Source organism: Emydura macquarii, unplaced genomic scaffold (assembly GCF_026122565.2).
Source record: "Emydura macquarii macquarii isolate MOO-44397 ecotype Brisbane River unplaced genomic scaffold, CSIRO-AGI_Emac_v2 contig_2636, whole genome shotgun sequence".
Lineage (NCBI taxonomy): Eukaryota > Metazoa > Chordata > Testudines > Chelidae > Emydura > Emydura macquarii.
The window spans coordinates 37,848,264-37,861,954 of NW_027132773.1; the positions used below are offsets into that span (position 1 = coordinate 37,848,264).

The 13,691-nt window shown below is 41.5% G+C and overlaps 1 protein-coding gene across 6 annotated transcripts in view; it reads right to left on the reverse strand.

Annotated features, from left to right (window-relative positions):
* KMT2E (lysine methyltransferase 2E (inactive)) overlaps nt 1–13,691 on the reverse strand; it is a 128,837-nt gene that overhangs the window by 47,792 nt on the left and 67,354 nt on the right. For 5 of the 6 annotated variants that reach the window (XM_067564486.1, XM_067564488.1, XM_067564492.1 and 2 more), the window contains 5 exons: nt 13,284–13,414; nt 6,560–6,677; nt 5,783–5,892; nt 3,507–3,771; nt 1,163–1,261 (listed from right to left, as the gene is read on the reverse strand). In XM_067564486.1, coding sequence (XP_067420587.1) covers nt 1,163–1,261; nt 3,507–3,771; nt 5,783–5,892; nt 6,560–6,677; nt 13,284–13,414 — 723 coding nt within the window. The remainder of the gene's footprint in view (nt 1–1,162; nt 1,262–3,506; nt 3,772–5,782; nt 5,893–6,559; nt 6,678–13,283; nt 13,415–13,691) is intronic. The other variant, XM_067564489.1, reaches the window with a different exon arrangement.

Here is a 13,691-nt window from a genome sequence, read left to right on the forward strand (position 1 = left end):
TATACTATTGTGTGTAATTGGAAGGCTTATGTTATAGCAATTCTATTATCGCAAATTAAATGTTCAATTATTCATCTTAAAGCAAAGAAGATATTTTCTGTAAACAAATCTGTGTCCATAGCATTTGAAATAGTATTCAAATTCAATCAATGTAATTCCATTTCTTTAATGGTCAAATTTTCATAAAGACCCCAACCACTTAAACTGTAGGTACACATTTTAGTAGTACATTATCATATGACTATGATTGTGCCTGTACAATAAATAAGCCTTTATGCATACCATCTGTATATATGAACAAATCTGGTAGACATCTAACCAGATGTTTGAATGAACATTTCTCTCCTCCACCAAATTTTTGCATGTACAAGAACTGTGCATACTTACAATGCATTTTGAATGCAAAAATCAAATGGCTAAGTCTAGCCATATCTATCTAGCAAATTCATTTTAGGTATATATCAATGCTTTTGTGCAGGCAAAAACTTGAGTGAACATTCTCCTTCAAGCTTGTCTGTAAAAGACAGCAGCTGAAGTTTCGGAGATCACTTTTGCCTTTAAAAGAAGAATTATGTAGAGCAAGGATAAATAAGGAACTTTTCACACTGGTATTTAAATAGATTAAATATTTCCATTATACACCCTGGCCAAGATTTTCAAAAGTGACTAGTAATTTTAAGCATCTAAATTTGAGTGTCCAAAAGACAGCATCTCTAAAAAAGGTCTAATTTTCAGAAATTATTGAGCAAACAGACTGAAAATTAGGCCTCTTAAAAGGTTTTTAAGTTCAGCATCCAAAATCATTAGTCAGTTATGAAAATCTTGGCCCCTGATCGTATCTTACAAATAAGCAACCACTGAGGTGCACAATAATAAAAAGGTAGTCTTAAAGCCACGTCTAGTATTTTCTACAAGTAATGGCACCTATGCAGAGACAATAAGAAAGTATACACATTTAAAAACAAAAGCAGATTGCATGTTTGTCAGCAGGTGATGATCAAGCCAAATGGAAATGTTCTCACTCAAAAGCGCATATGGGGTACTGGCTTCATATATTCTCAGATTCTGAAAGCCTACAAAAAGGCAGCAAATTAGCATGGGAAGAGCAGCTGTCACTAAGTCCTAGGGACAGCTTTAAGCAGCTACTTGCTTCCCAACTTACCATCTTCCTTTTCCTTTCTGCAATCTGCTCCTCTGATTCCATTTCTACTTCATTGCTAATAGGAGTTTTTTCTTCTATATCATCAATAAAATCTGGCTCCTGAAAGATGGAAATGACTGCTTTACAGAAACTCCACTACTACTCTTTCAAACTAGGGAAATCTAAAGGCTACACAGAGCAAAGTATCCTCAAATCACTACTTCAAAAGCTACCAGCCAATTAACCAATGCAACATGTGAAAACTACATATCATCCTCTTGGATCCTTTTATGACTCTAGAAATATAGCCTGACTCAAATAGCTTCTCCAATCCAAACACAGAAACATCCACATAATTTTCTTTCATTTTAATCTCACTCAAGTTTTTTCAACCAAATTATCAGAAATAAGCTTCCAAGCCAATGGGCGCAACAGGGCACGCAACACTTATGAAGATCAGGCCACTCATTTAGGCAGCTAAATAAGAAATTCAGAGCCTAACTTTAGACATCTATTTTTGAAAATCTTGAACCTCATTTTTTCAGAAAAATGCAATGTATGTTGTCATATCAAACAAAATAGGTTGCCATATTTATATTAGTTTGCAGTCAACTCAAACGTACGTAACTATTAAAATAACCTTTTCTACTAATGTTATATTAAACTCCAATATAATCTAACATTAGTGACTTACCAGAGGGAACACAAAAGGTATCTGATTGATAAATGCTTGGTGTGGGAATGCGTCTTGGTGTTTCAGGTCTCTTACAATAGAAGAATAACATTCAAAAAACTTAAAATGTTAAAGAATAGTCCTGTGTGTGGTTTTACTTTTTAAATAACTGATCTGTTACCCATGTTTTACCATTTGTTCTTAGTTGTGGTTGCCTTAAAAATAAAGTTTAAACTATATTTGTTCCTTAATAAAACTATAATAAAGTTGAAATTAACATACTACAATTCTTGAGCACAGCACTAAAGCATCTAGACAAAGTACATATATAAGGTGTTATTCTAGTTGACTGAACTGCTTTTTTAAAGATCAGATGCTCTCATATTGATCCCCTTTTAGGTTGAAAAACTTCTAGCTTGTCTGTGACAGTTCTTATAAAAATGACATAGGATTCTGTGTGCCCAGGAGCAGGTTCCAAATACCAGTTATTGCTAGTGGCAATCTGGCTGGAAAAAGGAAAGTAACTTACCTGTAAAACTGTAGTTTGACTATATTGCCTCTGTGGCTCCACACCTGTAGAAGTCGCATGCCAGCCCTTGTGAACCCAGAAACATTCTTAAGCAAGTTAGCCTTTTGGGTAAGCCAGTCTACGATGCCCCATGAAAAAGACCACAAATCTAATATACGACATTTTTGCATAAAGTTTACATCAACTACATATTCATTACCAATTCCCTGATCTCCATCTCTCCTTCCTTCCTCCATGATGGACCCCTTTATTGCACTCTAGAAGGGTGAACAGAATTTGCAAACGGCTCCCACTAAGTAACCCAACACACTTTACATAACTCTCTTCCTTCCTTCAAATTACTCTCATAACCCCATGAAGTATTTACCCTCAGACACAATCAATTCCCACCTTCCTCAAAGAACAACAACAATCAATCCATCCAGCACTATGGTATCTCCCTAGTTTCTTTGTATAATTTCTCTTTATAATTTGCTGTGTGTGGCTCCTCTCAAATAAGGATCTCTGAAATTCATTACTGTATCATTTATCTGTTCTTCTATGACAATAAATTAAGAAGACCAAACCAATAACCAAAACCTCTGGTATCTCTCTCTGGAACTTCCACCTCCACTCAATAAATACCTGTTTATCATTACCCTCTCAGTTTACAATCTTTATGCCAGTGTTCAATTCATACAACAGCATACAAACAGGTATATGGAGGCTATTAGTGTGAGACCTGAACATCTTTTTGGGCTGATACCTTCCTAGCAGAAATTGTTATGGAAGCAAGCCTATTTATAATTGTGGCTAAAAGCATCAGAACTGCGGGGACAATGTACATGTGACTAAAACTGCTTCAGGATGGTTCTGAGATCTTGAGACATGGCATGCAGCTTTTTACAGATCTGCAAAGAATTTCAGGAGGCAGAATTTATGGTTTATGTTGAAACATTTCAGGAAGAGAAACAGCTGGTTAAAGAGAACCAAAATATCTTTAAAAGACAGTCATTTGAACAGAACTAGAAATAGAATACATACTTTAAGTAGCTAATCAAACATTAAAAATTCATAAAGAACAACTCTTTTCAATTACTTGTAAGATGTTTAAGAATTACTTTAAAGCAGAGAATCTTCTGGTTTTTTTAAATCTGACTATCTAGTAATTTTTGCTTTAATACCTGATTATTGGAAATGGATAGCCTGAGGGGAGAAAGTCTCCTCTGCTTATTATCTGCAATCTTTATTTTGGTGGCTGCTCCTTCACAATCGAGTGTGATGTTCTGATTTTGTGTTTCCTTTTCTCTTGAAATGTCTTTCTCTTTCTTTCCCTTTTTCCTTCTGGTCTCATATCCAGTATTGATGTTTTCTGTAGGTTCGGAACCATGTTTAAGAACTGGACATTCAGGATTTTCTTTGAGGCAAGCGCAATCCACTTTGTATTTACTAAAACAGTAAATACAAAAAAAGGTGTAAAAATATTTAACTGAATGCTACAGCAATATGATTTTTTTAAAATTAAACAACTCTTGTTCTCTTCACTGTAAATTAACATCTGCCATGATAAAGAGCTAATATTTTAGCATATTTGAAAAGGCTTAATTGAAGCTTTCACCAAGCTGTGCAACATTACATTTTATTACTCTCAGCCACAGGTTCTTAAACCCATTTCCCAGTTTACAGTTTGAAACTCCATTAAAACAAATAAAAATCTATTATAATAAATAAAATAAAAAGCAAACAAAGAAACATACTCTGGTGCAAAAATGAGCAGAAAAAAATAGAGCGAGCAACTTAATTTTGTACAAAACTGATTTGTAAACATCTTATACCTCTGGATAGGACACTGGGAAACACAACAAGTATTTATAAATCAATTGAGTTACTTTTACTTAAAGTATACAAGAGATCTTGCTAGTTATACAAATTTCAGTAATACAAAACTTTCTCTAGTAGCTTTTATAAACAAGCAGAATACCCAAATTGGTGAAAAAAAGCGCTCTCAGACTGCAATTCAATCACTCATCAATAGACTTTTGCCAGCAGAGAGTTTGCCCTGAATCCTGAATGGTGCAGGGGGGGTTCCAGGTTTATCAGCTTTCATGGATTTTCAGCTTATATTTGTTTACCAGTAGAATTTTTTTTCCCGCTTATTGCCAGTCTTCTATACTCAACCTGGGATGTGGAAATGAGTTGTGTTCTTTCTGGTTTGCACAATCACCAAGTGATAAGATGTTATAGGCCTAATTCTGCTATCAACTAAACCTATAACATCTCTACTTTCAAATTAAGCCCTAAATTACACCTGTGAAACTATATTAATGTCTAATGGGAAGTCTATTTAACAGAGCTTAGTTTTGTCTGTAGAATATATTTATTTATAGCAATGACAATGACAAAAGGAAATAACTCCTCTTGTATTTCAGAGATGATGTAGAGTCTGCAGAGCTTGCAGGTAGAAAACACCAAACAAGTTTTCTTGTAAATTGAGCACATTTTATATGAACTCACTGGGTCACTGAATCCAATGACTGCCTTTTAAAAAAAAAACAATAAGAACAATCAATTTTCAGGGGAACATCACTTTAATAGTAATAAAAACACTTCCTCCTATTGACTGAGGAAGGCATTACTAAACTATATCACCTAAAGAAAAAACTTTCCCTGTTATCCAAATATCCCACTGAAGTCAATGGAAATTGTTCGTGCATACCTGAGAACAGCACTTACCCTAATTACTTTACCATTTCAAAACAGTGGTGTCTTTCTATTAAAGCATTTCAAAATTCACAAAAGGAGAAATAGCTGTACCAAGGAGAACATTTGATGGATAGGTTATAGAATTTAAGAGACTATTTTAAGGAAAGACTAAATGGACTTGAACATACTTCTTTAATGATAGGTTAAAGCAAGAACAAAATTTATTCTCATTTCTACAGAGATTTACTTTAGGTCTTCTTCTAGTCCTAAATTATTTCAGCAGTTAACTATAGTATGTAAAGTTGTAAGAGTGGATTTCTTTTAAATAGGACATAACTGAATAGCTCTACATTAATTTACACTAAATATAATTTAGCGTACAATCCACAAAATGAATGCATGTTTGAAGAATTTAGCGTACAACAATCCACAAAATGAATGCCTGTTTGAAAAATTTTCACTGTAAATCCACATATGTATTATTGTGGATATATAAAAATCACTTATAATTTACAGGGAAGATATCTCTCTAATCCCAACAATAATAAAACATCCCTAAAGGAAAAGCCTGCAATGGCATACACTCCTATCACTGAGAACTTAATGGGCACCATACCATTCAAGTGTCTGAAAATAGTAAAAGAACATAGGAATATATCTATGATAACATGATAAACTCCAATTAATATATTACTACCATTTCAGAAGTATATTATCCTAAAATACAGGATGTTTAATACAACTTAAAGATACTTACCAATTTCCATAATCAAAATCAAATGCAATGGTAATTTCTGTTCCCTTTGGAATGTTTTGGATGGAGTAAATATAAAGATGAATTGTACCATCTTCAATAACATGTCTCACCTAAATCCAGGAGAAAAGTTGTACATTAATTTATAATGCATTCAAATGCACAATCATTCTTAAAAACCCAGATATGCTTAACCACTTTCTACAGGTTGTTCCTCCCCCCCCACAGCAAAGTCACCAATTGGCAGATAGATATAGATATATTTTCCTGATGCTGCCCTGCACAACAAATTAGTCTTACAAAATGCCCAAATGATATGAAAACCATGATCTATTACTTAATCTTTATATCTATTTACTCTTATTCTATGCATAGAATCAATGTTATGGTGAAAATATTTTATTAATTTTCTAAAGTAACATGCTAAATGTGAAGATACATGTTTGTTTTATTTATGTTTTCATTTGCAAAAGGGTGTCCGATCCTTTCCATCCATTAGAGACAATAAGAGGTGATGGTGCCCAGTGCTTCACAGTACTGAGGTTTAGTGTGTAGGCACTTTATAAAGTAATAATAATAAAAACCAACATATATAACTTGTTGACCAGAAACAATATTGGAAGATTAATTCACCATTATACTATATATCACCTCCATATTAAATCCCTTCAATCCAAAACCTAGGGGAACAAGTGAGCTGTATATCATATCCTGTACGCCTAGCAAGATAAATAATATCTAGGTTAACTAAGGAATTATTTCCTATAATTATAAGCCTACCTCAGCATTGGGTGTACAAGACCGTCTAATGAATCGAGCTTCATTTCCAAAAGTTCTTGCATCAACACACATTTCTAGTCCATGGAATTTGGAATAGAACAAAACAAAAGGGTATGGTCTAGAAAGAAAAAGAAGGAAAACCCTAGTTTGTAATTTTTTAATATGGTAGATGCAGATGTTTTTCCCTTTTAAAAGCATTAGGAGGACCTGTTTTTCACATTTACTAGTTTTGTATCACTATGCTGTATAACATAGTATTGATTGCACTTCTTGTAAGTCAGCGATGAAGAACTCTCTCAATCCAGATCTACTAAGATTTAGTAAGACAATAAAGAGTGGTTACTGACCTCATAACTGTTGTTCTTTGAGATGTGCTGCTCATGTCCATTCCCAATTTAGGTGTGTGCGAGTGCCACATGCACTGGTGCCAGAAATTTTTTTCCTCTTAGTGGTACCCGTAGGGACCGGCTCTAGTGCCCCTTTTAGCGATGCGCACATACACCCGCATATAGGTCCCCTCGCCTCTCAGTTTCTTTTTACTGGAACTCCGACTAAGGGGAAGGAGAGTGGGTGTGGAATGGACATGAGCAACAGGAGCATCTCAAAAGAACAAGTTACGAGGTAAGTAACCGTTCTTCAAGTGCTTGCTCATGTCCATTCTCAATTTAGGTGACTCACCAGCTGTGACCCTGGTGGCAAGTAGGAGTTCATGGACATGACACTTACAGCACCGCCCTGCCAAAGCCAGCATCATCCCATGCATGCTGGGTTATAGCATAGTGAGAAGTGAAGGTATGTACTGATGACCATATAGCAGCTCTGCAGATGTCCTGTATTGGGACATGCACCTGAAAGGCTGCAGATGATGCTTGTACCCTCTTTGAGTGGGCTGCTAAGGATCCCGGGGGTGTGATTCCGGCCTGCTCATAGCAAGCCTGGATACAGGCTATAATCCACTTGGAGATCTACTAAGAGGACATAGGCAGTCCTTTCATTCTATCCGTGACCGCGATGAAGAGTTGCGTAGAGCAACGAAAGGGCTTGGTTCTGTCAATATATAATGCCAGAGCCCTTCTCATGTCGAGGATATGCAGGCGCCACTCCTCGCTGGAGTTATGCAGCTTGGGACAGAATACTAGCAGGAATATGTCCCAATTAAGGTGGACATGAGAGACCACCTTTGGTGAAAAGGCCGAATGCGGGTGTAACCGGACCTTGTCCTTACAAAACACAGTGTATGGAGGCTCTGAGGTTAATGCCCTGATCTCCGACAGCCACCTTGCAGATTTAATAGACACCAGGAGAGGTGCATAAGAGAACACAAGCTAGGGGCTCAAAGGGAGGCCCGGTGAGTATAGAAAGGACCAAATTCAGATCCCACTGAGGAGAGGAATCACGCATTGGGGGAAAAGAGTCTTTCCAAGCCCTTCAGAAATATGGCCATCATTTCGTGGAAGAAAATTGTCCTACCCTCCACCAGACGGTAGAAAGTGGATATGGCTGCTAAATGGATCTTAAATAGAGAAGACAGACAAACCCCTTGCTTTGAGTGGAGCAAGTGATCCAAGATTGTAGGGAGTGACGCCTCCATTGGAAAAATGCCCTGCTTGGCCACCCAACAGGTAAAGCGTTTTCACTTAGCCCGGTAAGCCGATCTGGTGGATGGCTTTCTGCTCTCTAAGAGGATTCGCTGAACTTGGGTTGAGCAGGCTTGCTCCTCTCTACTCAGCCACAAAGCATCCATGTCGTCAGGTGCAGGGAGGTCAGCTCTGGATAGAGTATGCAACCTCGATCTTGGGACAGCAGGTCCAAATGTAACAGAAGTGTCCACTGCCTCGGCCCTGCCAGTTCGAATAGTTTCCTGAACCAATGCCATCGGGGCCATGCCGGCACCACTAAGATGACCCGTGCTTTGTCCCTCTTCACCTTTAGGAAGACCCTGTGAATTAAGGGTAGTGGCGGAAAAGACACATTAGATTCCCTGTCCTAGAGAGGAGAAAGGCATCAGATAAAGAGCCCTTGGTGGGAGCAGAACTGACTGCATTTTCTGTTGTCCTTGGTGGTGATGAGGTCCACTGGGATTGCCCCACCTCTGAAAGAGGCAAGCGACAACCTTCGGGTGGAAGGACACTCGTGATGAGAGCAAAAAGACCTGCTGAGGCGGTCCGCTAAAGAGTTGCTGATTCCGGGAAGATGCATCGCCTCCAGCTGAATGTTGTGGCTGATGCAAAAATCCCACAGATGTATTGCTTCCCAACACAGGGCTGGGAACAGGGCCCCACCCTACCTGTTGATGTAGCGTACGGAAGATGTATTGTCCGTGAGTACTTGTATGACCCAGTTGGAGAGCTATGGTAGGAAAACTGAGCAGGCTAGGTGAATTGCCCTGAGCTCCCAGACATGGATGTGTAACACCAGTTCCTTTGCAGACCACGTGCCCTGCGTCCTCAAGGGACCTAAGTGAGCCCCCAGCCTAAGTCCGAGACATCCAAGCTCAGAGATATCGACAGCTGGGGTGCTGCAAAGGGTATTCCTGAGAGTACTTGGCACAGCTCCGTCCACCACTTCAGAGAGGTAAGTACTTGTGGAGGGATGGTAAGGATCTTGTTTAGGTGATTTCTGGCTGGCGAGTATACCGACGCAAGCCACATCTGAAGCGGCTTAAGGTGCAATCTGGCATGCTGAACTACGTACGTGCAGGCTGCCATGTGGCCTAGGAGGCAGAGGCATAGCCTCACCATGGTGAGACGATGGGCTGAAATACGGGCTATAACCTCTGACATTGCCCGGAACCTGTCCTCCGGAAGGAATGCTCTAGCCTTGGTAGAGTCTAGGACCGCCCCGATGAATTCTATCCTCTGTACTGGGACTAACATTGATTTCTGTTAGTTTATTAGTAGGCCCAGCACCTGATAAGCACTCCGAATAGCTGCGTTGCTGGCCTGGACCTGAGACCTTGACCTGCCATTGACAAGCCAATCGTCCAGGTAGGGAAACCATTATACCCTTCTCCTTCAGAGGTAGGCCACCACCACCGACATGCATTTGGCGAAGACTCTTGGTGCAGTTGAGAGGTCAAATGGAAGCACCGTGAATTGACAGGGACGATCCCCGACCACAAACTGCAGAAATCTTCTGTGACCCGGAAAGATCGAGATGTGAAAATAGGCATCTTTAAAATCGAGGGAAGCATACCAGTTGACAGGATCCAGTGAAGGAATGATGGTGGCTAGGGAAACCATACGAAACTTTAACCTTCTGAGGTACTTCTTGAGGCATCTTAAGTACAGGATATGCCTCAGACCTCCTTTTGCTTTTGGAATCAGGAAATACCGAGAGTAAAACTCTTGTCCCCTTAAATCTGGGGAACCTCTTCCACTGCACCCACCTGCAAGAGTGCTTGCATCTCTTTTGCGAGAAGTTACTCATGAGAGGGGTCCCTGAAGAGGAATGGGGAAGGAGGGTAGGAAGGCAGAAATGAGGCAAACTGGAGAGCATAGTCGGTGGCCACTGTGTTACATACCCAACGTCTGATGTTATGGTAGTCCAGGCTGGGAAAAAAGGGGTTAAAGAAGAAGAGAATAGCAGGGAGATTGGCTCCGTGGTTGAAACTGGTAGGTTGCCATAGGGCGCACCTTCAAAATGTCTGCTTTCTGCCCCAAATATGGTGGCTGGAACTCAGTTGGGGGGCAGGAGATGATGAGTGGCTCTGGTGTCTCTTATAACCCTTATTCTTTTTCCTGTAGGAGTCACTACAGGAATGGCCTCCGAACCGCTGCTGATGTTGAGGCTTGAAGTGCCTTGTGGATGAAGGTAGGGTGTCCAGGCCAAGGGACAGCAGAGTTGCCCTCGAGTCCTTCATGCCATGCAGCCTATACGGCAAATAGGGCCGCGCCATCAAAGGGGAGGTCCTGGATTGATTGTTGGACTTCTTACAGAAGGCCGAGGACTGGAACCATGACACCCTTCTCATCGACACCGCCAATGCCATGGTTCTGGCTGCAGAGTCCACTGAATCGGAGGCTGCTTGCAGGGATGCCCTGGCTACCATCCTCCCGTCCTCCAAGATGGCCTCAAATTCCTGCCTGGAGGGGTGCGACAATAAGTCCATGAACTTTACTAGCAATTGCCAGATATTGAAGTGGTACCTGCCTGGCAGTGCCTGACGGTTTGCTACCCGTAGCTGTAGGCTAGCAGTGGAATAAATTTTCCATTTGAACAAGTCCAGCCTTTTGGCCTCTTTATTTTTAGGCATAGAGCTCACTTTTTCCTGCCTCTCTTTCGTTGGCAGCCGTGACCACCAGTAATCCTCTGGCAGGCTGGGTGAACAAGCACTCAAACACCTTTGCAGGTACATACTACTTCCTTTCTACCCTCTTTGACGTGGGGGGCAAGGAGGCCGGGGTCCGCCACAGTGCTTTGGCTAGTCTGACTACCCCTTCATGGACAGGGAGGGCCACTTTACTGGGTGCTGCCGATGCCAAGATCCAAAACAGATCATCCATAGGCTCATCCAGCTCCTCTATTTTGAGGCCCAGAATGGATGTCATCCTTTTCAAAAAGTCCTGATGGCACCTGAAGTCATCCAGCGGGGTTGCTGATGAAGGGCCCGCTACTGCCTCGTCCAGTAAGGAAGAGGCTGGTAACTGGGGTGGGGGAGGAGCTGTCGCTCTGATTGGGATAGTATCCCCCAGACTTTAGGTAGGGGGCACCACCTGGTCAAATTCCAAGTCCAGGTGCGGTGCTGAGCTCTGGGGGATAGAGGACCTCGGCACCGAGGCTCCTCTTCCGGAACCAGTCTGCGGGAACCTAGAGGGAAACCCCTACCAGTAAGGCCAAGACACCAGCCACTGTCCTTTCAGCCACGCCCCCATTGGTGGCATTGTCAGGAAGTCCGATGTCGGGGCAGAGGTCTGCCTCGTCTGAACCTCTTCCTCACTTTCCGAGGAAGAGGCACTGCTCTCCGACAACCAAGGCAGTGACGACTCTGAATATCTCCCGGTGTCGCATGGGGAGTTGTGGTGCTCTGGTGCTGGCAAACAGCACAGAAATCCTGACAGTTGGACATGATGGAACTGGCTCTGGTCCTTAGGTTTTTTGTAAAGACTGGCAGAGCGGGCTCAAGATCCCAGAGAAGCACATCAGAATTCCGGTGACCTGCACCGTTCCGACGTCCAGTACCGATGCTCCGATGTTCAGTGCCAGTCTTCCAGGGACCGACGGCGGGAGGACAGTCTATCACTGCCTTGGCCCAGACAGTGTGGTCTCCTATCCAGGGACTGGCTGAGCACAGGTGAACAGTGGTGGACCTGTCAGTCGGCTTGCCCCTGGACACAGTACCTGCCGGGGTCAGCGCCGAAATGAGTCTCTCGGTGTTGTTGGTACTGGCATTGCCAGGGGTCTTTCATTGCTAGAAAAGACTCCAGAGTCGATGGCACCACCAGGTGACGAGGGCCTTTTCCACTCCCTGGAATCGGCGGGGGGCCCCAGTGCCAGGGTCGAAGTTCGCAGTCGTGAGGGACCCTTTGGAGTTGGATGGTGTTGGCAGCCCAAAGTGGGTCTCACCTGGTCTCCTGTGACCTTCTTTGTTTTGCCTCCTGGCGAGCACCCTCGCTCGGTGCAAGTTGTCTCTGACCTCTTTTTCGATACCAGAGATGATGACCGGTGCCGAGAGGACGAAGATGGTGCTGGAAGGGCACTCTGTGTCGAGTCTACTGTGCTCGATGCCGAGTCCAATCTACCCGGCTCTGACACTGGCATGAGTGCCAACTCCATAAGGATGGTCTTAAGCTGACTGTCCTGGCCTTTTTTCGTCTGTAGGCCAGAACTTTTGCAGATTTTGTACCTCTCACGGATGTGAGCTTCCCGTAGGTACTTCAGGCAACTTTGATGCGGGTCGCTCCTTAGCATAGGCTTCTTACATGAAGTGCAAGGTTTAAAACCCAGGGAATGGGACATACCCTGATCCTGGGACTCTAACTACTACAAAACTATAACTAACTACAATTAACAGTAACTATATACACGAGAAAGAAGTAAAAACCACTGGGTTTCGAGAAAGACTTGTGAAGCAAGAGATGTTCCAGCAGCGTCACTGGTGGTAAGAAGGAACTGAGAGGCGGGGGAACCGGCAGTACCTAAATGCGGCTGCATGTGCGCACTGCTGGAGAGGGCGCTAGAGCCAGTCCCTATGGGTACCACTGAGGGGAAAAAAATTCCGGCACCTGTGCATGTGGCGCACACACACACCTAAATTGGAAATGGACATGAGCAAGCACTCAAAGAAACGTGTCCGACACACAAAGTTTCTCTCAGTTATGGAGGCTGAGTTTTGTAAATACTAAGAAGAGTTGGAAGGGATGGACAGTATCATGGCTAAACCTCAAGTGTGGAAGTTAGAAAGCCAAGTGTTTATACCTGGCTCTTTGTATAATCTTGAGCAAGTCACTTAGTCTCTCTGGGTCTCAATCTGTAAAATGGGAATATTATTTACTTACAACACTAGATGGTTTATAAATAGTAAATGAATACCCAAGATGTGTAGACAGAAGTTGTTATACAAGTTCAAAAGTAGCCGTATTATATTTCTGGTGTACTGGAGGTAACATATGCCAGTAATTGGCACAAAAAGAGCAACAAGATAATTGTAGAAAAGGAAAGCTTGTTGGTAAAATAGCACATTTAAGAAAGTTAACATATTAAAAGAATTCTTAAAAAAATATACCTTTTAAAGAAATATCCATTAGCTTCAAATTGTTCTCTCAACATGAATTTTCCTCTATATTCAATAATAAGCGCATCTGGAGGCAAGTCTTTGGCAGCTTTTAGAATTTTCTTGTTTTTTTGCACATAGCTCTACAAAAGACAAAATGAATTTAAGAAGCAAAATTAAACTGATTGTAATGGTGTTATTAACCATCAGATTACATTGCTGCAACCTTTCAAGCAGCAATTTGGTAACTGAAGCCATTTCCTTGCAGTTTAAAAAAAAAAAAAAAAAAAAAAGCTATCTGATTTTATAAGGCTTTTCCTACTATCAATGCAGTTACCTACAGATTTAAATTATAAGGAAATTATACCTATAATTCCCTTTAACATGACTGAGCATCAATGTAACAATGCTCTCATAATT